Here is a 22,168-nt window from a genome sequence, read left to right on the forward strand (position 1 = left end):
CCACGCAGTACATCGCATCGCATTGCATGATAAAATAACACATCATTAAAGGCTGCATCTCTCTCTACGTACGCTCGCCACGCGCGTAATCTAAGGAATGCGAGATGCCAGAAATAGAAAGAAAATCTAATATCAGCGTAAAGGAACCTTTTACATTTTTTTATTTTCCCACTGAATTCTCAATATTCCAACAAAAACACTGCGCTAGGCGCTTTCACTAAAACGGTCCGACGGCTCGATGAGTCGCACCCTGACCCTGCCTCTTACGATACATAGATTTCGTGAGAGACCATATATAGATTTCTTTTCTCATGTCAAGCAAAAATAAATAGTAACATAATTATTACTTGTTTTTTTTTCTTTTATTTTGGTGCTCGATCGGGTCTTATTAGACCGAGAAAAGTCAAGAACGTGACTCATCTTTTTGGATCTGAGTTGAGAGGATAAGATTCTCGTATGCCTGTAGAAAAATAGAAACAAAAGGGTGACAGACTGACAGCTATATATACCGGTGCAGCATTATTGTTCCTCCTTTTATTATATCCATTTATTGATTAATTAATTTTAAACTTATCTCTAAATCTTATGAATTATACGCATGCAATAAACCAATCAAATCTAGAGCCTCGCGTTCAATTGTTGCTGTGTTTTATTGGTGTGCGGAACCATATTTATTGTTTAGAACTATTTTTTTTTTTTTAAAAAAAAAGGGAAAAGTCGTATAGAAAAGTGACATGAGAGAAACTTTAAGAAGGGGCCGGCATCTGAATTGGCGTCAAACTGAATCATTCATTTGTTTTAAGAAAGTTTGGTGGGACTTTGAATTAGTGTTATTATATGGTTTTGACCAAGACCTACTTTGAATTAGTGCTTGTGCACCCACATACAACAAGGGCAATTTGTTTCTTCTCCCAATAATTAGTTAGTTTTGTGTTGTTACCATCATTATCCGATTAATTATTCTACCAAAAAAAATATGCTAATTGAATTGTATTTGAGTTTTTTACTAATATATAAAGATTGAATAATTAGTCGTTAACATAGGATTACAATTTGAAGAAGTCATATTATATATTATTTTTTTTTTCGAGTAGGCTTTGTGATTTTATCATTATCGATTTAAATATAAAATTTAATTGCTCTTTTTTAAAAAATATTATATTAATGTTATTGCTTAGTTTTTTGATCCGGCGCTTATGACAGGCCCAGCCCAGCCCAATTATAGCCGGTTACATAGTGGGCTGGTACCGTATGGACTCCAAGCTGCCTTGCTTGACCGCACATGACCACACGGAGAGTCCGAGACTTCGAAGCTCGGCCTTTCGCCGCCGCCTCTTCTGCCTCTCCGCAACCCCCGGCGGTGCATTCCATCCAGACGCCATTCTAATGGATGCCGTTAGGATTGTAGCGACGAAGAATCTGTTTCGAATTGGGCGGAGGAGCTGGGCCTCTGGGGGGAAGGAATTATGGGATCACGGCCTATCGGGATTGCTGTTTGTTCTTCCTTTGTTACGCTCTGCATCTTCCACGCTCCCAAAGGTTTGGCGTTTCTATTATATCGTGTTATCTTGATGTCAATTTGTGGTATCTACGACTTGGAAAACGTCAGGTAGTAGTGCTGGTGAGTTGTGTTTACATATTTTTACTCACTGATTTACCGTGTCGGGAATGTTGTCTAATTACAGTTGCCAATAAGGTGATATGGAGTGGGAGTTTGAGAATTGAACTGCAGTTACAAATGCCAACAAGATGATATGGATGACCAATGGGTGGCACGAGAGTATGCTAGTTATGTTGAATATGGATCTAGATGGATTTTCAAATAGTAGAAAAATTGTCTTTGGTATTTAGCCTTGGGGATAGTTTGGTTTTGGGTATGTGGACTGAAGATGCTTATTTGCATAGAAAATTATGAAGTTATAAAATGAATTATAATTGGTCGACAAAATCCTATGTGATGCAGACAGAAATTCATCAGGAAAGTAAGGTCCTCTCTTTTTCAATGAGGTTGGGAATTCTCTGCTAAATGGTAACGCAAGCCTGATGGAGTCAAAATATGCGGAGGCATAGTGACTAGCCATAACAAACTTCTATGCAGTACATCCACAAGATTGGTTCACATGTTCTTCGTTATAATTTTCAAGTGTTTATATTGTGAAAATAAAAAAATATTTGTGAGCTCGTAATGATAACAATTGCCGAACTGTGTACAGAAGATACCTGATTTATTCAAATTTCTTGATAAAGTGACTAATTGAGGAATTGCCCTATATATTTGAGATGCTATGATTAGTAGTCAAGATTTTTTGTAGTGTTTGAAACTTCAAGTAGATTGTTTCAAGTAGTAAATCAGCTTCGCAGTTGGAATATGGTGAAATATGTTTAGATTTTAGAATTTGGTAGAAGAATTAATTGAACATTTCAAATTAAAGAAAGTGTAAACTTTGTCATATTTGTCATAGATTTGCTCTTCTATATCCGGCCACATGTATGTTTACGGGCTTTTCTCACTTTAGGATTTTAATCATGTATTTAGAATTAGTTACCTTGTTTTAAGGAGAAAAGGCGGGATACAGGAGGAAATTAATTCCAGGACCTCATGCAACAGTCAACACCATCGAGGGCCTTACTAATCGAGTTAACAACCATCTTCAAATTAATTATCTAGAAATGGAAAAATAAATAAATTTGAGCAGTAATGCTTATGTTTGATGAAGAGAATTTCATTTATTAAAGTATTTATGGTCTTTTAAAAGTTTTTTTGCTAAAAAAGTTTGCAGGAGTGAGATGTTGCTTATTAAGTTATCTTTTTTGAAGTTGCTAAAAATAATGCTTAACATATCTTTCTTAACAAAGAAATGTCACATCCTCGACACCAGATATTTCAACAATCGGGACCTACATAAATTTAATCCAGACCACTTGTGCTTGCTTGCATATTTATTACAAGTAATAAAAAACAATTATGATGTAGTTTGTGTTATATGCCATGTTATCTCTGCCTCTAGATTATACATTTTACCGTGCAACGAGAAATTATTTTTAAATCTGGATTATGAGTGGTATATGCCTTGATCTCAGAAAAGAAAAATTGCCAAAAATTTTTCATTTTGTTCCTATGGTTTTCACTAAGTCTAATATTTAACAAACTTTCTTCTCTGTCATGGCTCTTTTCTGATCAGAACCAGAAGTCAAGATATTAACAATGCTACTATCAATCATGATTAGTAAATTATGTCTTCTTCTAGAGCTAGAATCAACAGAGTTACTTGACTTTTCTATCTTAAACATGTTTTAGTAGTACTAAAACTGTGTAATTACAACTTTCTTCATTCTCCTTTTAATTTTTATCAAGATACTATTTAGTGAACTGTTCACTGAAGAGCTCTGCCATTCTTGTTGTCATTTGACATATCTGTTTCCACTGTTGACACACCGATCTTTGTTGTTTTTTGTCGTACTTGCTGATGGTGCTGGATTCTTGATAGTGAGTGCATTTTATGGGCAACAAATTTACCCATAGGATTGTCTGGTTCCTACCTGTGCATTTCTAGCTTCTTCCCCCAACAGGACTGCTAGTGCTAGGTGAGCACTTCCTTTCTTTCAGAGCAATACTACTCTCCTCTCAATGTGTATTGGCAGATTGGACAAGAGAGTTGGCACGAAGATGATGGGAAGCATATGTGCACATGAGATTAGTTGTCACTATGATGGGTGACCTATCTTGTCTTTTGTTCTTCTCTTGTCTTGGGGTTAGTGATCTGATCCTTTTATTTTTTTAATTAATGCCAAATGGCACTTGGTTCCATTTACAAAACTATATATCTGCTTCTGCCTATATTTTGCTGGGGGAATTCCTAGCATCATTACAGCTGACTAATGCCACAGGGCTCTAGATATATGATTCCTTTTGTAAAACATTGCTACTGAACGAGATTATATGGTGATTAGCATCAAATATCAACTCTTTACCTTCTTAATTTGCAAATTGTTTAGTTTCAGAATCTAGAAGAATACTTTGTACCGTTACTCGCAATTAATCTCATGTATTAGTGTCATCAATCAAATTTTGGACAAATTGCTTGGACCTGCCAAAGTTAACCCATTTCAAGCAGGTGTCATCCAATAATTCAATGTGGTCTCAGGATAACTATGATGGATGTAGGTTTCGTCTAAATTAAACATATTCGACACATGCGTCCTGAATTTTCTTGAGCAATTTACATATTTGTTTATTTATAATTGTATTGAGTGTTGCGGACGGTTAGTCTTTGTACATATCAAATGAAACACTATTCACTCTGTAGAGGTGGTCCTTTTACCAGGCGTAGAGTGCGTACCTACACATTTGGAAGCTAGTTGATTTGGGCAGGTGGTCTTTGGCTGTATGCAACAGTGAAGGATTATAGGACGGAGAAGAATCACATATCACATTATGAATCCTCAAGAGGAAAGAATATATGCCTTCGATCTCAGAAACTATGGACCCACATGTGAGTTGTTCTAGCCCTTCAGCATCGTTGTAGTTTACTGCCTTCAGCTCACAGACCTTTTCAATCTTGCTCAGTAGATTCGATTCTTTTTTATAAAGTAAGATTACAATATAAGCTTGGAGTACGTGCATGCTGCGAAAAAGTGCAACGTAAGCTAGAAGCAGACAGAGTAGGTTTGTTTAATGCATCCTATGAACCATTTGGAATATAATAAACTCGTTGTGAGAAAATGAATTCATGATTGAGTGGATTGGAAGAGTATATGATTATATTAAAAAGATTAGGGAATAGGAGTAGTGTCAATCATCAAGATGGCCTAGGCCATAGCATCTATACTTTTTAAATCTTGCTTCTCAAAGCTCCACGGACATCAGGAAATGTGTCGGGGAGTTCAAATATTTATCCTTGTTCAAGTTCTTCAAGGTTTTCATGGATAATTATTTTTTTCATGTTCCTTGACAAAACCCACAGCAACTGGAGTTTATTACTTGAGATTCCATGCCTCTGCGCCATTATTAAGGTGGGAGACAGGAAGTATGTGTTCCTTGTGAACAGAGGCTTACTTGCCTTGTTTGCTTACACTTGCATTGGTCTGTTATGCATGGGGACGTGATGAGCAGATGGGGGGTCAGAGAGGCCCTGCAGCCGGTAATGGTATCTTGCTGCTCTTCGGAGTAGAAGCTGGCATTGGATGAAGTGAGAGAAAGACGAGTATATGAGATGGATCATGATATCAGACTGTGATTGATTTGAAAGGCTATACTCCACACTTCTAACAGCTAAGATATAGTTTTTTGAGAACGAATATTGAAACTTGAGTTCAATATTTCTCGTGACACCTACGAGCGATTGCCGTATCTTGCTTGGAAAATTGGATAATATAAGAAAACTCGAACTTGAGAAACAAATAAACCAGGAGCAAAACAAAAACCTGGAACTTTGGCTGAACATTTATGTCTGAATCTCTGCAGGATGATGTTTCTGATAAGAACAATGATCCTTCAGAAGATTTGGAACATATAAATATTTATGGTTTCGTGATCTTGGAGCTTCTATGCTAGCCAACAGCGGACACTCACTGCCTTCTCTGTAAGCTTATATTCCCTGCTCCTGTAGTCTATAATTTTCATTCTGGCCTTTTTCTCTGCAATAACACATGCATACATCCCTGTCAAGTTATACATTCAACTATTTCATACGAAAGAGCGGTCATTTATTGGCCTGATCATTACTTCCTATGTGCAGGTGTGGCCTACTAAATCTCCATCCAACCCCTCCACTGTCTTTTTCCCAGATCATTTATGTCCATGAGACCTTTGAGAACCAAGAAGGTGAAGCCCTATATAAATCCCTCTCAGGTCACACTCGATCAAGTTAACTCAGTCCATCTTCATCTCTCTCGCTCTCCCTTTGCTTGCTTGCAAAGACCTACTGTTTCGGCTCCTTTTATGCAGTCTGAAACAAAGTTGGAAATCATAAGCCAAATTCAGTAACGATGAATTAGATATCTTTCTTCAAGAACAGTCTATCTTCGATCCACCCTCCCTATTATAAACCAGAATTCGCGACTCCCTTTTAAAGAGGGAAAACAGTTAACAGTTTGTTTTTTCCTAGGGAAACAGGGGAGGGGAGGGGAGGCCAATATGGAGTTCTGGACTTCTCTGGCTTCTCTCATGGGAGTTTTTGCCTTCTTCCAGAGCATCCTACACGCCGTGTTTCCGCTGGAGCTGCGCTTCGCAGCGGTAAAGATCTTCCACCGCGTGTTCTGCTGTTTTTCCACGTACTGCTACTTCGACATCACCGAGATGGACGGCGTGAACACCAACGAGCTCTACCACGCCGTGCAGATCTACCTCAGCCGGTCCGCCTCCATTGCCGCCTCCCGGCTCAGTCTCTCCCGCGGCCTCAACTCTTCTGCCTTCACCTTCGGGCTCACCAACAACGACCGGCTCGTGGACACCTTCCGAGGCGCCATCGCCACATGGGAGCACGCCGTCACACAGCGCCAGTCGCAGTCCTTCTCCTGGCGGCCGCTGCCGGAGGAGAAACGTAGCTTCACGCTTCGGATCAAGAAGAAGGACAAGGCCATTATCCTTCCGGCCTACCTCGACCACATCATGGAGACGGCCAACGAGCTCCGCCGCCGGAACCAGGATCGGCTACTGTACACCAATTCGCGCGGCGGGTCAATGGAGTCCCGCGGATTCCCGTGGGAATCTGTACCCTTCAAGCACCCCAGCACATTCGAAACCCTCGCCATGGACCCCTCCCGGAAGGAGCTCATCATGGCCGACCTCACGGATTTCGCGGAAGGGAAGACCTTCTATGAGAAGAGAGGCCGCGCGTGGAAGCGTGGCTACTTACTCTACGGCCCGCCGGGCACTGGCAAGTCGAGCATGATCGCCGCCATGGCAAATTACCTCGGCTACGACATCTACGATCTCGAGCTCACCGAGGTTCACACCAACTCCGAGCTCCGAAAACTCCTGATGAAAACCACCTCCAAATCGATCATCGTCATTGAAGACATTGACTGCTCTCTCAACCTCACGAACCGGATTTCAAAGAAGGCATCTCCTTCTGCGGATGCCTCGTCGGACTTGAGGCCGGTGGGCGGATCAGAGGATGGCGGCGCCGGCGCCAAGACGATAACTTTGTCGGGGCTGCTGAATTTTACCGACGGGCTCTGGTCGTGCTGCGGCAGCGAGCGTATATTTGTGTTCACCACCAACCACATCGAGAAGCTCGACCCGGCGCTGGTGCGGTCGGGGAGGATGGACATGCACATTCACATGAGCCATTGCTCGTTTCCGGCATTGAAGATCCTCATGACGAACTACTTGGGCTTCGACGACACAGAGTTCGATGACAAGACGGAGACCAGTGACTTAATGAGAGAATTGGCAGATGTGATCGACGACGCCGAGATGACTCCGGCCGATGTTAGCGAGGTCTTGATCAAGAACCGACGGCGGGAGAAGGAAGCGGCGGCAGGGGAACTGCTCGACGTTCTGAAGGAACGGGTGGAGAAGAGAAAGAAAAAAAAGCCGACCGGCGAGGAAATGGAGGAAGAAGAGCAGGAAAAGAGGGCGTTGGAGAGCACCTCGAGTGAGAGTGATCAGATGATGGATAGCTGCGATGGGAAAGAAGAGAAGGGGGAGGGAGAGCAGGTTTAGTTCGCCGTCGATGTCTTCCGTTGTCGTGCTTATCGAATGCTGCTGCTATTAGTCCTTAATCTCTCGTTGATTAAATTAAACGCAGCAATCTTTTGTTTTTAACGAGCATTTCAGAGTCTATTAGAGAATATGATGTCCTAAATCTGGTCGTTTCAGCTCTTTCTTGCTCTGGACAGAGAAATAGCCTGCCTGGTGTGTTTTTTGTTATACCTTTCGATAGTAACACAGACTGTGCCAGGCTTAATCTGACATGAAAATTTGGATTTCAGAACTTTTCTTTTATAAAATTGGATTGGATCGAATTTCTCTTAAATTTCATCCGCACTCAGATAAAGAAAAACAGATCATCGAATTTCTGCAAGATTCAATCCACGTTCAGTTCTCAACACAACTTTCAGGCCAGTGAATGAATTCATTCAACTAAAAATTTATATTTCATAAAAATTTATTGAAAATTCTATAGTTTCATCTATAAATCTAACTCCACTACCGTTTTAAAAAATATATATATTGAACTGCTAATACTGACTCTTAGACGATTGATTCACTTCTCATCAACTATCAAAATAAATTAAAATTTGTTTATGATGAATAGACTAAAAATCCAGTATTATGTAGTTGCACACACGGTTCTTACCATCGATTTAAAAAATAATATTATATCCTGAGATAATGATTGAAAAACAAGATATCTTCTTAGTTTTTTAAATATTTAAGGAATGAGTTCAAGTTTGAAGGATTAATGGGCTATCCGTTGAGTAATTTTCAATTAAACTTATGTGAAGCCAAACTAAACGTCCCAGCGTCCGTCAACTCAGCGTTCGGACAGGATCAAACTTTAAAAAAACTATATATATATAATTCCACAAATGGAAAAATTCTGTTTTAAATTTTATTCAGTACGATTATGCCTAAGAGAATACAACAAAATAAGCTACTTTAACCGAGAAAAAACAAACAATCCCCTGCCAAAATATTTAAGAACACATTGTTCAGTATAAAAAATTAGACAAATGGAAGAATTTGATCTAAAATAAGATAACTAAGCTCGTGGAGTTGTTTTATTTGATGCAAAACTGGAGTTGAAAAGAAAGAAAATAATAAATAAATCAACATGTTTTCCATTTTTTTTTCCTTTCCGTTATATGTCTTTCTCTTTATATCAAACTTGAATTTTGTCTTAACGACTGAAAATGATCCTTATACTAGTTCTAGTAAAATAATTTTGTCATTTTTAGCTCGTTTAAATATATGAGCACAAATTTTGAGCCTGAATTTTCAAGAATCAACAACTTCTAAATGAAAGGAAAATAAAATAAAATAAAATAAGAACTGTCTGTCTTTAGAAGTTAATAGTAGACAATTTGCCATCCAAATTAAATATCAAATACATACACTGCTTCAATTTGAGTTGTCAAAATGCTTCAGTTTTCTAATATATTACAATATCTAAGAGAAAAAGTCATTAATAATAGACCAGGCTATCAAGCAATGCCCATAATTTTTTTATCTATAAAACTACATTTCATCCACAAAACTAAGTGTTAACGCACTATTGCTTTTATTAGAACAAAAGAATAGTTAAATCTGTCGGTACCAATTCCTTTTGGGTTATCAAAGTGAAGACAAAGAGTGGAAAGGTGCCTCGCCCTCTCAAACCATGAGCTGCCCTAGTGCTTTTATTAATTAATTGGAACCCTCGTGCATTCTTTTGCAATTTCCACCATCAGCTTGCCTTCGCCTAGCGTTCTAAATCTCGGCTAGAACGATCATTCCCTGGCTAGTTTGATTGTAAAAGCAATGGCTAATGGTTTAGGGAGATCGCTTAGAGTTCATGACAAGGATGTATGCAGACTTTGGTGTCAGGCTTTTGATACCTTGACATGTAAAGATATTCATTGTCAGCGAAAAGAGAGAGCATTTCCTAGTAGCCAACTAGCTTTTGTTTGGGCAAACAAGTAAATGAAAGTGACACGGGCATATGATCATTTTGCAATGGATTTTAGATACATATCTTGTATATCAAGCAACTGAATATTGAGCTTTCTGACCAAGAGATGACAGATACACAGACTTCAAAGTATTTCAAGCATGCATGTACTAATTGGGTTATTGAAGAGATTAAAGCCTCAAAGGCCATAAAATATCATAAAACATTGTAGCAAATGAAACGCAACACCCTTGAGAGAGCAACAAGCGTCCCAATCTTGTCCATGAGATGAGATGGGGATGATGATGTGGATGATGGATGTGTTGATTATTTGATGAGTGGAAAGAAAATTGCCTGCTGTTAAAGCGAGGAGGGCAAAGGAAATTGTCCCATTGCACTGCACATCAGAGACAGGACAGATTCTGCTGTCCTCTTGTGGCCTACAGATGATGGGGCTCATCTTCTCCCTCCCTCACTTCACACCTAAACAAATCAATGCTAACTTTGGAAGGGGGTGGCCAGTACTTTTATCTGCCACATCATTATAATCCTTAGGAATAGTTCACTGCTCCTGCTGAACAACTCGATCATGCACACCGCACCAATTAAACGTTGCAAACTTTCGTGCTGAGCAAATGTTCAGATTCATTGTTCGTCTGAATATACAGTTGGGAGATCAAAAGAATACGGGGAAACAGTCGCGTTCTGTCGTGCATCGGATTGTGGAGAGAGCATGGCACTAAAGATTTTGAACAAAGTTTGAAAAGTTGCAGATATGTGTTGCAGTGCAATGTCCAGCTGTGGAGCTGAAAGGGCAGGCAGAGGAGTGGGGGCAACCATGAAGTAAAAGCCTGGAAGAAGACAACTAGAGCAGTTGGGGAATGGAGTGCTTGCTCCTCCTGCTCCTGTTGGCCACAAATCTACATCCAATCCTTGGCCATTAGCCCTCACGCACGCTCATCATGCAAGGGGAGATCACAGAAAGAGAGAGAGAGAGAGAAGGGGGAGTGTTGGAAAGGGGTATCCAATGCTCGTTGGGCAGCCGAGTGGGGAAGCTTGGCGCATCATGGCACATGCTGAATCATCAATCTTTGTAGTTTTTGGCATGAATCGAGTCTCAATGATGGACCAATGTGGGCACCTCATGAAAGGCGATGGATTCTCTTCTGATTTTATACCTTGAGATAGGGATGCCCACCACTACATGAGATGTCAGACTCTCTCTCTCTTTTTGATTTTTCCAAAAGAGAAAAGGAAGACCCTTTTTATTGTAAAAGCAATCAACATTTTAGATGTTCTTTTGCATTAGTTCCCCTTCTCCATTTAATCATAATTTATGAGGCTTCTACGATCTAAAATGGCGCAGAAATCATCGACAATTTCAAAGATAGTTAAAACTTAAAAGTGCAAATGGAAAAAAAGGCGGGGATCCACTCCGGCCCATGGGCCGACTAGCCCATTATTTTATCGTATGCATATTTGGGCTAATAAACCCGATGTACAGACTAAGCCCATATCATGTCAAATAATGAGTCGGTCATTATTGACGTACGGGATTTTTTTTTTAAATAAAATAAAATAAAAAATACAAGTAGAATCTTTCTGCAAGCCAAAACTGGAATTGGAAAACAAGAACTCTCTCTAAATCCCAATCCACAATTCACAATCCACAAACAACAATTTCCTCGATAAATAACGTCTCAGAGAGAGGTCGATTAATCCCCTCAAATTACGAATTAATTCAATCGTCGTTGGACCTCTCCGGGTTCTTCCCCGAGTTCTCTCTCAGATACCTCAGCTCCAGCGAGACCTGCCTCTCCATAAGCAGCTGCCGGTGGAACCGCTCGATGAACCGGTCCGCCCTCAAATTAACGTCCTCGCCCGAGCCGCCGCCGCCGGGGGACCACGACGGCGACGCCTCGCTCGTCGACCTCGACATCTCCGCCTGCAGCTCCGGCGAGCTCAGCAGGCTCGACGACGTGCGCGAGAGCACGAACGACGACGACGACCTCGCGTCGTAGTAGTCGTCGGAGCAGTCGAGCAAGCTCGGCGGGGTCTTGAATCTGAGCTCCGCCGGCGGCGGCGATGATCTCTTGAAGGAGGAGACCATCCACCGTGTGGCGTCGAAGGACAGCAGGAATTTTACCTTCTCGATCACCCGCCGCAGCCGGCTCAGCCCCGGAACTCTCTTCTTCGAGCCCATGACGGAGATCGGAGACGGCTATATTTTTTATGCGCAATTAATGATCGAACATTGTAATTTTCATCGAATTTCTTCCCAAGTCGGAAGAAAGGATGGTTCTTCGCCTTTAAGTCAAGCTGTGTACAGTTGTGTTGTGTTAGGTTCCTTGGCGAGGAAGTTTCCGGCTATAAGAGCAGCCCATTTTCAGCCCAATTACGATCCAATCAAGTAATCGTACACGTCAATTTAGTCCTATGAAATACTCCGATCATTTTTTACATTGATTTTAGGTTACTACAGTGTCGTTCGATACGCGTCTCCGATGACCGCGAGTTGGGGCACGACTTAGTCCACACCGGCTGGTTCTCGCGGCCTCTTTATGGCCACGTGTCCTCGTCGTTACGTACGTCGTATCTCGAGCCGCTTGCCACAGTAGCGGTCCTTGTGACCTTATCTAGACGCGTCTGCAAGCACACGGAGGAACGCAATCCATGGATGCGTCGTGGTGATCAGGAAAAATAATTATTAATATAAATATTGATATTTTAAAAAATTGTAAGTGCGCTAGCAAACGATGGTTGCGTCACCGTCATCGGCGCGGCGTGGCCCGCTGTGGCCTCCACCGTGACGTCGGGCGATCGCTCCGCAATCGAACGAGGGCACGTAGAATTCGGTCGCAGCAGCGCAGGAGGCGACGATAAATAGCAGGAGGAGACGCCTCGCCACGTGGTGCCCCTGCGGCATCAAGGGCAGCCGGAGACTCTCCCTCCCTCCCTAGCATCTCTCTCTCTTTGCCTGCTTTCCGCAATCCGCATGGTGGCGAGTGGCGGTTCCCTCGCGATGGAATAATCCCTGGTTGGCCACCTATTCCTGGTTCGGTTCCCTGATTTGCCTCGATTTTGCTGGTATTTTCCCCTAACTTGCCTCGATTCTCCCCGATCCGGGGTCTCCTTTTCTTGCGGCGTCGTCGCCTGTCGGATATGAGAAGGGCGAGATGGAAGCAGGAGGCTTCGTGCTCCGATAGAGAACGATCCGTTTCTTAGGTATACATTTCTCCTGACAAGATTTTTGTTTTTCCTCTCCCTGTTTTTGTTTCATTCGCCTGATTAGAAGAAAAAGGGGATTTTTCCTTGCCTAATGTTGTATCTATTTGTCCAGTTTAGGTTTCTTCAATGTCTTTTCTTTTTCAAGTAAAATTCTTTTTAGGAGAAAGAACTAGGGCAAATTAACGTTTTTGTTTCTGGAGATATTTATTTAATATGTTATATTTGCACGCAATTCCGATTCAGTGGGAAAGCGATCATTTTGGAGGAGGATTGCATGAGGAGTAACTACGACAAGGGCGGATTCCTAGCCATCGCCCTGAATCCTTCGCTTGCTCTTCCATTGCCTCCCGATTCCTAGTTTTGGCAGCCTGAGATGGAAATGAGCGCAACTGTGGATGATTCTCCGCGTGCTAAGTTCCTTTGCAGCTTCGGGGGAAGTATCCTTCCGCGACCGCTTGATGGTCGGCTCCGCTATGTTGGGGGAGAGACCCGGATCGTGACTGTTCCCCGTGACATCTCGTACGAGGTCTTTTTGGCTCGAATGCGGGAGCTCTTTGATGGGGTCTCGATCATCAAGTATCAGCAACCAGACGAGGACCTCGATGCGTTGGTGTCAATTGTGAATGACGAGGATGTAATGAACATGATGGAGGAGTACGATAAGCTCATGTCTGCAGGTGATGGCCCAACGTGGCTGAGGATCTTCCTTTTCTCACACTATCTTGATCAAGAGTCAACCACCATCAGTATGAACTATGATGCTGATAACTGCGAGCAGAGGTACATTGATGCCATTAACAGCCTCGTCGATGCACAATCCCCTTCACCTCCTGATATCTCAGAGCATTACTTTGGGCATCCTAGCATTGATGGGGAAATTCCCGATCAAGTTACCTTGCGTCAACTTAACATCCCTTCCCATGAGCAAAGATATGGGGAAATGGATACTCCTCGGAGCCCTGCATTATACTCTCCAAGACGACTTGTTGCTAATGATCCACAGGAATTCTCTTCTTCACCAACATCTGACAGATTTCACCTTGGAGTTGGGGAGTTCAGTGATAGGATTCCAGATGATTATTATATTCGTCAGACAGGGGGGCACCATATGCATCACTATGATCATCATTCTCCAACCTCTGCAGAAAGTTTTGGGTGGATACCCACAGGAGCAGTTGTTCAAGAAAAATCTGGATTTCCAGCTAATTTGGGTCACTCTCATAATATGATTGAGGTAAATGGTGTTTGTGAGCATTGCCACATGACTTTCCAGAGGAACCATGGTATGCCGGATGCACGTTTTCAGGACACTCACTGGAGGCATGGGCCACCATACATGGAGCAACAGAACATGGCAAATGAATACATGGGATTTCCGAATTCATCTGCTGAATTTTATAATGACAGAGATTCATTCATGGCAAACCGAGACATTAAGGTAGGCCATGGTGTGTATCTAAATGAACAACATCCAATACTTAATGAATCCCACAATCATGAATATGGGTGGGCCATCCACAACAATCAGTATTCTCATACTCACAGACTCGAAGATATGCGGATCTACCAGAATGGAATTAATAGGATAAGTGAACACAATCTCGACGGCAATATGATCAATATCCCATTTGTACAGGGAAACACTAATGATGAGCAATCATTCCCTTCCAATTGCGTCACTCTGAATGAGTCATACATCCGGCATGGAGCAATTACTGGAAATGAAAATTTTCTACCTCAACATACGTTAGGATCAGTTCCAAATGCAAATATGCTAGTAGCTGAAGATACTGCAACACGGTATCATAATCAGTTGTCCGCATATGGATTTGAGGGTCCCTTCCAAGGCACACACAATCTGCGTCCAATTCAACCTTTATGGATAAAAAGACAGGTTCCTGCTCACCCTGGAACATCATCACATGATCTCACGAGTTCAATGATCCCAAATGGGGTGGAGAGAGGTTTTACAAGATATATGCAAGAGGGAGGAAGTCCAAGATTTTCCAATGCTTCAGTTGAGGGTGAAATTAGAAATGCAATGTTGAATCAGAATAACAATCTACCCCATCGAATGATTGCCCTCAAAGAATCTTCTTTCTCAGATTATGCCCATCAGGATGGTATGATAACAAACCCCTCCAATATTAATTGTCAGGATGGAGATCTCCTTACAGCAGGTTTTTCTAGTACACATACCAAAGTTCCTCTTGAAGCAGCTTCTCTTGTTCCTTCTTTTCAAATTAACAAAGACCCAGACATTTCTGGTGGGACTGAGGCCCACAGGTCTTCTCTCCAAATGCAAGCTGCAGAAGGAAAAAATATTGCAATTGCAGATGAACCTGAAGCAAATATTGCTTTTTCTCCAAAGAGTAGTCGGAATTTGGAATTTTCTTTGAAAGAGCTTCGGCTTTCTGAAAAGGAAGAAAGCATAATCAAACATCTTGGTGTTGAGAATGATGTTACTCATGGAGATGGGGATATGTCAGAGGAGAACTTGACATTTTTACCTGAGTTGATTGCTTCTGTGAAAAAAGCAGTTTTGGAAGGTGCTGAGGAAGTGGTGGCTATGGTCCAATCAAATTCTGAATTGGTTGTATCATCTACTCAGGGAAAGAAAGAATCAGTATTTGAAAACAAACCTGATGTGAGTTTGTGTTTGAGAATTTTGTGGACTGCTTTATTGTGACAGTCTTATTACCTTTTACTCATTTGCAGAATGCCAATATGGATATTCAGGCTGACAAAAATGTAAATAGTGAAGATGGGGAACCTTGTGAAATTGTACCAATGACAGCTGAAGATGGAGATTCAGCTGAAGAATTACAGGTCCCATTTAGTTAGAATTCTTTTCTGTCCTTTAGCATCCAAGCTTCATCATATCTTGTTGGTTTCATAATAACAATGACGGTTTCATAATAACAATTTTCTCATGCAGAATGCCGAAGAAAATAATGGAAATGAGAAACTTTGTAAAATTGAGCCCACAACTGCTGAAGCTGAAGCTTTATCAAAAGGGCTACAGGTCACTAGTTGTCATTTTTTTTGTTCTAATCTGCCAGATCACATCTTTATTGTGAGCTTGATATTCTTCAGACTATAAAAAATGATGACCTGGAAGAAATCAGGCAGCTTGGTTCAGGCACGTTTGGCTTTGTCTATTATGGAAAATGGAGAGGTTCTGATGTTGCTATAAAAAGAATAAAAGCTAGCTGCTTCGCAGGGAGGCCATCTGAGAGAGAACGCCTGGTAGTATAAAACTTATTTATCTTAACATCTTGCATATGTGATCATATTATAACTTTTTTTCAGATACCTTTGCTAGTTTTCTATGGATCTTTACTGTTTGTGTAGTGTACAGGAGTAACAGGGAAATTTTTATTTTTGTTGATTGGAAATGGTGCTTCCTTGGCCTTCTGATGGCTTTCCTAGGGCTTATCTAATATGAAATTGTAGATGGTCAGAATGTTGCCACACACTATTGCTGGGAATTTTATTACACTAAAGTAAGGTTATGACCAATTACTTGTTTAATGGGTGACTGTTAACACTTAACACTAATTGTGAATTCTGTCCTGCCTAAAGAAATAACACTGTGAAGCCATTAGGCACCAAAAACCACGGCCTAGTGCATTCATAAGTATGAAAAAATATCATCCCTTAGGATCATATAAACATGTTTTATAATCTCATTCTGTTTCAGTGCATGATTTTGAATCCCATTCTGATTCAGTCAGCACGAGAAAGACATAATTTTTTGCCTAAAGATCCAAATTGGGACATGGTTGAGGGCTGGCATAGACGGAATCTACATGCTCTGCCCATATAGACTTAAATTGCATGTGAATCACAGTTGTTCAATGAAATAACATGTGTGTTACTTCAGTGATGAAATTACTCTAGTCTTAATTTTGGAAGTAGACAAGTGGGAGGTGATGAAAGTGATGGGGCTAGTTCCAAAAATTAGGTAGACATGGTCTGACATGGGCCAACCTTCTTCTGCATGGCTTTATAGTAATTCTGGGTTGATTCGGAAATGATATATAAGTCCAATTCCTGTTTAGTGGATTTATGAAATCTATCCTTGAGCAATACCTGAAAATAGAACCAGTGGGTTGAATTGATCTTCCCCTTGGCTTGTGGATTTTATTGTTAATTTGGTCAAAATTATGATCAGTCGAAGTTGCTAGTGTTCTACCATTTTAATCAAACCAGATTGACAAGCAACCCAACTTAACCAGTTGGACTGACTGATCTAGTTTAGTTCTTGAAACACTGGCCTTGAGAAATAGCTTTGTGAAGTTTATCGTGCATGAAAAAAATAACAGTGTAATCCTTGTTTCAACATATTGGCAATTGCCTATGAGTGCATGGAATATCTTGGTTTTATTCATCTGGACTGACTCACTTCAAGTGACCATCCTTGACTAAGTTTGACGCTGAAATTTTGAATAGTTAGAAGTACCGGCAATTTGAGTTTTAGTTCTCTTTGTACAATTGAGACACTCCATTATACGGTTAGGATATACCATTTGTTTTTGATGTCTCTTTGTATGGAGTGTTGATTCTTGCACTAAAGGTTGCGAAATAATCCACGTTTGAAGATTCTTTTCCCTTGGAATACTGCCATGATTAATGTCTTTCTTTTGTTAATAAACTCGTTATAGATACACCATGCAGTGCAATTTTGTTGGGAGAAAAGAATTTTGTTACAGATGTCGCAGGCTAAGAAGCAGTGCATCAACAACAACAACAACATAAGGAATATGCTTTCTCTCTCATGCAACTCAGTTGCAAAGGGGATCTAAATCTTCTAAACCCTTTCAAGGCCTAGTCCCTGAGCAAGTGTCACATACCATCGTTACTTCTTTCCCTTTCTCAGTCAACAAAACCACAGAATCAACTTTATCACATTGGATATTCGTTGGTTTATGCAAGGGAATGAGCCAGTCCTAATGAAACAACCAATAAGGAATGAATATTTAGAATGTTAGTAGATCAAGTTGCTTTCACGGATGTTAAATTGTAAGTAGGCATCAATGAGTACATAACATCTGATTTTCATACAGTAAGTTGACGTTTGAGATCTTTAGTTTAAGGAATTTTGCATTTCCAATAAAGATAGGGTTACATCAAGGATCAGCTCTAAGTCCCTATCTTTTTACACTAATTATGGACGAACTCACTACACACACATTCAAGACATAATACCGTGGTGCATGTTGTTTGCAGATGATAATGTTTTGGTAAATGAAGCACGTAAAGAAGTAAATACTAAACTAGAATCTTGGCGGAAAATAATAGATGGGAAAAGTTTTCGGTTTAGTAGAATAAAGAGAATATATGAAATTTAAGTTTAATAATATTAGATATAATGAGACAATTGTTAAGATAGGAGATGACGAGTTGCTCGGAACCGAGAGCTTTACATTTCTGTAAAATGATGGAGGGATTGAGAGAGATATCTTACATATAATACAAGCAGAATGGTTAAAATTTTAGAGAGCGTTGGGTGTTTTATGTGATCGTAAAGTACCTCTAAAACTTAAAGAAAAATTCTACAAAATCGTAATTAGACCTGTTATGTTATATGGAGTTGAATGTTAGACTATGACTCGAGCACGTGAGCAGAAGATGAGAGTTGCAGAGATAGGGATGTTTAGATGAATGTGTGGACATACGAGAATGGACAGAATAAGAAATGAGAGTATTAGAGAGAAAGTCGGAGTTGCATCTATTAAGGAAAAAATCCAAGAGACATGTTTAAGATGGTATGAGCATATACTTAGAGTGAATGAAATCTCGAGCTGTGCCGAACGGGCGGTTTTTATTGTTCCGACGCGGGACCGGCATCGGCACCACACTTACAGTAATTTTGCGTGCGTCATTGTGTGTGCCACGTGCATGCAAGAGAAGGAAGAAGGAAGAAAAAAGGAACTAATTTGGGGGACGAAGACTTACCTCGAAAGATTAGCTCGCGACGAGGTGGTGGCGGCAACGAAGCGACTGTGGTGAGGTGGTGGCTATGGTGACGAGGCTGCAAGGTGAAAAAATAATGCAATGGGAGGCGGAATCGCGAGGTTGAGAAAAAAGTATGGTTTATTAAAACTTTTAAATAAAACCATTATATTTTATATATAATTTCTAATTTCTAATTAATTATTATATAAATTATAATTATATATTATATAAATTAATAATTAATTAAAGAAACTGTTAATTAATTGATATAATTATAATATATAATTTTATTATTTTTATTAAAATTATAAAAAAATAAAGTAAAAAATAGATAATTTAAAATAATTTCAAAAGCAAACTTTAAATTATTTTTATAAATTTAAAATAGATTAAAATTTTATAAAAATATTTAAAATAATTTTGAAATTTTATAATAAATTTAAAATTTTATAAATAATTCTAAAAAAAAATTAATTGTTAAAAAAATAAAATATATATAAATTTTTTAAATAAATTGGATTTTAAATTCAATATAAGCTATATATATAATATATTATTTAGAATATTTATAGACTATAATTAATAAATAACTTTTTTTTTTCTTATCTTAGAATCAATTTGAGATTTGAAATAATAAAAATTATAATACTTATCTTCTCTATTTTCATATTCTTGGTTCTTAAACATATAAAACACATTTTTATTAATATGAATGTCTAATCTTTATTTTAGAAGTTTTTACAAACGTATATGGTAAGTTACATAACATTAATACAACAACCAAGGTTTATATATATATATAATCGTATCGGCACGGCACGATACGATACCGAAATCGTATCGTTCCTGTTTGAGACCGAAACCTCGGCATGGGTCGAAATTTTAAACCTTGACTTAGACAACCAATAAATATTCCAGTGAGACGATATGAAACTATACAAATACATGTATCAAACAAGGAAGAGTAGCAATAATAAAATAAAATAAAATTTATTTAAATATAGATTATGATATAGTAGGAGATAAAGCTCAATGACATAAAAGGATTCATATAGCCGACCCCACCTAGTGGGATAAGGCTTGGTTGTTGTACTTCTTTTCTTCTCATCATTTTCTGCAAAGCCAAGTACTTGATACCAAAGCCAAGTACCTCCATGTTGTATTCACTTTGTTGTTTTTGATTTTCTTCCAGACTTCTCTATGCCTCCTGTACTAGTCATTCTTTTAACGATTTAACAGAAATTTGGAGAAGACCTTTTTGTTTCTGTTTGGTAGTGATAATACTGTTGTGCTTCATTTGTTTTTCATTTTTTTTATAAAAAACTGATTTATATTAATATCTTGTATTTGCAGATTGCAGATTTCTGGAAAGAGGCTCTCATAATGAGCCACTTACACCATCCAAACATTGTTTCATTTTATGGCGTAGTTCGAGATGGGCCAGATGGATGTTTAGCAACAGTGACGGAATTCATGGTGAATGGATCACTTAAACAATTTCTGCAAAAGAAAGACAGGTATGACTGATATTTATGGTATAGTTAAACTCAGTGCTATTTGCTTCAGTGATTTTGAAATGTCATGACAAGTTTTATTTATTGTGTTCTGTAAACAGAACCATTGACCGCCGCAAACGACTAATAATAGCCATGGATGTTGCATTTGGAATGGAGTATTTGCATGGAAAGAACATAGTTCATTTTGATCTCAAGTGTGAAAATTTATTAGTCAATATGCGAGATCCACATCGTCCTGTTTGTAAGGTATGTATTCTTTTCATTTCTCAAATTTGATGATATTATTTGAAATTTAATTTAGGGATGATCCCTAGTTTGCATGATGCAATCACCTAATAAGTGAAACCCAGGTTGCCTCAAAGTAGAGCACATAGATTTTACCTTGGATAATTTTTGAGGGGAACAAATGTTGCCTATAGCTCAGTTTTTATCTATTCAAATCACTCTCATAAGTAAAACCCAGCACTATAACTTTGTCATTTTTACTCTGAAATCAGATTGGTGACCTTGGTTTATCGAAAGTGAAACAACATACATTGGTGTCGGGTGGCCTTCGTGGAACTCTACCATGGATGGCCCCAGAGCTTTTAAGTGGAAAAAGTAATATGGTGTCTGAAAAGGTACTTTCTTAGCACAATCTTTTGTCATCCAAGTCCAGTTATAAAGTTTCAGAGATTCCATCTTTTCTTTTGTTAATTTGTTTCTATTGGATCTATTCATGCATAGATTGATGTATATTCGTATGGAATTGTGATGTGGGAGCTGCTTACTGGGGAAGAACCTTATGCAGATATGCGTTGTGCTTCAATCATAGGTAGGGCATGTAGTTTTTTAATTGCCCGTATTAAAAGACATCATAATATTAGTTTTATTATTTTGTCACGAATCATGGCAAGATACAGTGAATTGTTTGTTTGGGAAATTGGTGTTGTAATCTACCTGCTTGTTAAAGCAAAGGTAGATTTGCAACATATATTTTGGGGATTATTATTCTTGTTTTTTTATTGTTTTTTTTAGAGAGTAATTGATTGTTTAGTAACCAATTAAATTATGTAAAACCTTCCGATCCTTGCCACCATTCGTGTTGTTACTTTTGCATGGACCACTTAACAAGTAGAATTTATGATGGAAAGTCAAATATCTCCTTGAACTGAAATGATTTAGGAGAACTCTACCTCTTTACCATAACATCTACATCAGTGGAGAACAAGTTAAAGTGATCTTGTATTAGTTGAAACATACTTTTTTCTGTGTATTTGCCACGTTTCATTGCAGTGAACTTGCATACATACGGGAGCCAAAGCTGATGCACAATTTTTTTCCACAGGGGGCATTGTTAACAACGACATTCGACCTAAAATTCCAACCTGGTGTGATCCTGAATGGAAGTCCTTAATGGAAAGTTGTTGGTCTTCTGATCCAGCGTCCAGGCCATCATTTTCTGAGATATCTAAGAAGTTGAGGAAAATGGCTGCAGCAATTAATTTGAAATAATGCTCAACTCTGGATACACTTTCCTCTTCTTTTTTTATCCTTTTTGTTTTTGTTTTGCATTCTTAGTCACTTACTTTTGAGACAATCAACTGCATTAATTACTGTGTGTTTCACAAAACACAGCACCTTAGTGGATGGGCCATACCATTCATGCACATTGGTATGGCTACCATACAGGATCCCTTGTAGTGCAACTATACCTTCAATCGTAGTGTACAGAATTATCACTCCCAAACAGAGGCAGATTAATGTTAGCAAAATGTCCTTGTTCACAACTGGAAACTTAAATCTGCAACCTTTTTTCTCTCTGATAGGGTGCTCTATTAGTTTTTGAGATACGCAGCTTTCTTTGCACAAATTAAGATAACA

General features: G+C 39.3%; 2 protein-coding genes across 5 annotated transcripts; both read left to right on the forward strand.

Moving 5' to 3' along the window:
* Positions 1-1,289: 1,289 nt before the first annotated feature.
* LOC122030196 (AAA-ATPase At5g57480-like) lies at positions 1,290-7,811 on the forward strand. Of its 4 annotated transcripts, none has more exons than XM_042589370.1 (5): positions 1,290-1,539; positions 3,489-3,752; positions 4,326-4,493; positions 5,465-5,582; positions 5,739-7,811. In XM_042589370.1, the coding sequence occupies exon 5, from the start codon at positions 6,137-6,139 to the stop codon at positions 7,667-7,669; it is 1,533 nt and encodes a 510-aa protein (XP_042445304.1). In that variant the 5' UTR covers positions 1,290-1,539; positions 3,489-3,752; positions 4,326-4,493; positions 5,465-5,582; positions 5,739-6,136; the 3' UTR covers positions 7,670-7,811. The 4 variants fall into 4 exon arrangements, with proteins under 4 accessions (XP_042445304.1, XP_042445302.1, XP_042445301.1 ...); XM_042589368.1 differs by lacking the exon at positions 1,290-1,539 and having other exon boundaries at positions 3,347-3,585; positions 3,643-3,752; XM_042589367.1 differs by lacking the exon at positions 1,290-1,539 and having other exon boundaries at positions 3,347-3,752.
* Positions 7,812-12,377: 4,566 nt separating this feature from the next.
* On the forward strand, positions 12,378-22,074 carry LOC122029612. Its single transcript, XM_042588680.1, has 10 exons — positions 12,378-12,824; positions 13,071-15,474; positions 15,546-15,656; positions 15,766-15,852; positions 15,924-16,076; positions 20,142-20,305; positions 20,404-20,551; positions 20,803-20,925; positions 21,032-21,119; positions 21,633-22,074. The coding sequence occupies exons 2-10, from the start codon at positions 13,201-13,203 to the stop codon at positions 21,797-21,799; spliced, it is 3,315 nt and encodes a 1,104-aa protein (XP_042444614.1). The 5' UTR covers positions 12,378-12,824; positions 13,071-13,200; the 3' UTR covers positions 21,800-22,074.
* The last annotated feature ends 94 nt before the right edge of the window (positions 22,075-22,168 follow it).

The sequence above is a fragment of the Zingiber officinale genome, chromosome 10B (assembly GCF_018446385.1).
Source record: "Zingiber officinale cultivar Zhangliang chromosome 10B, Zo_v1.1, whole genome shotgun sequence".
Taxonomy (NCBI): Eukaryota; Viridiplantae; Streptophyta; class Magnoliopsida; order Zingiberales; family Zingiberaceae; genus Zingiber; species Zingiber officinale.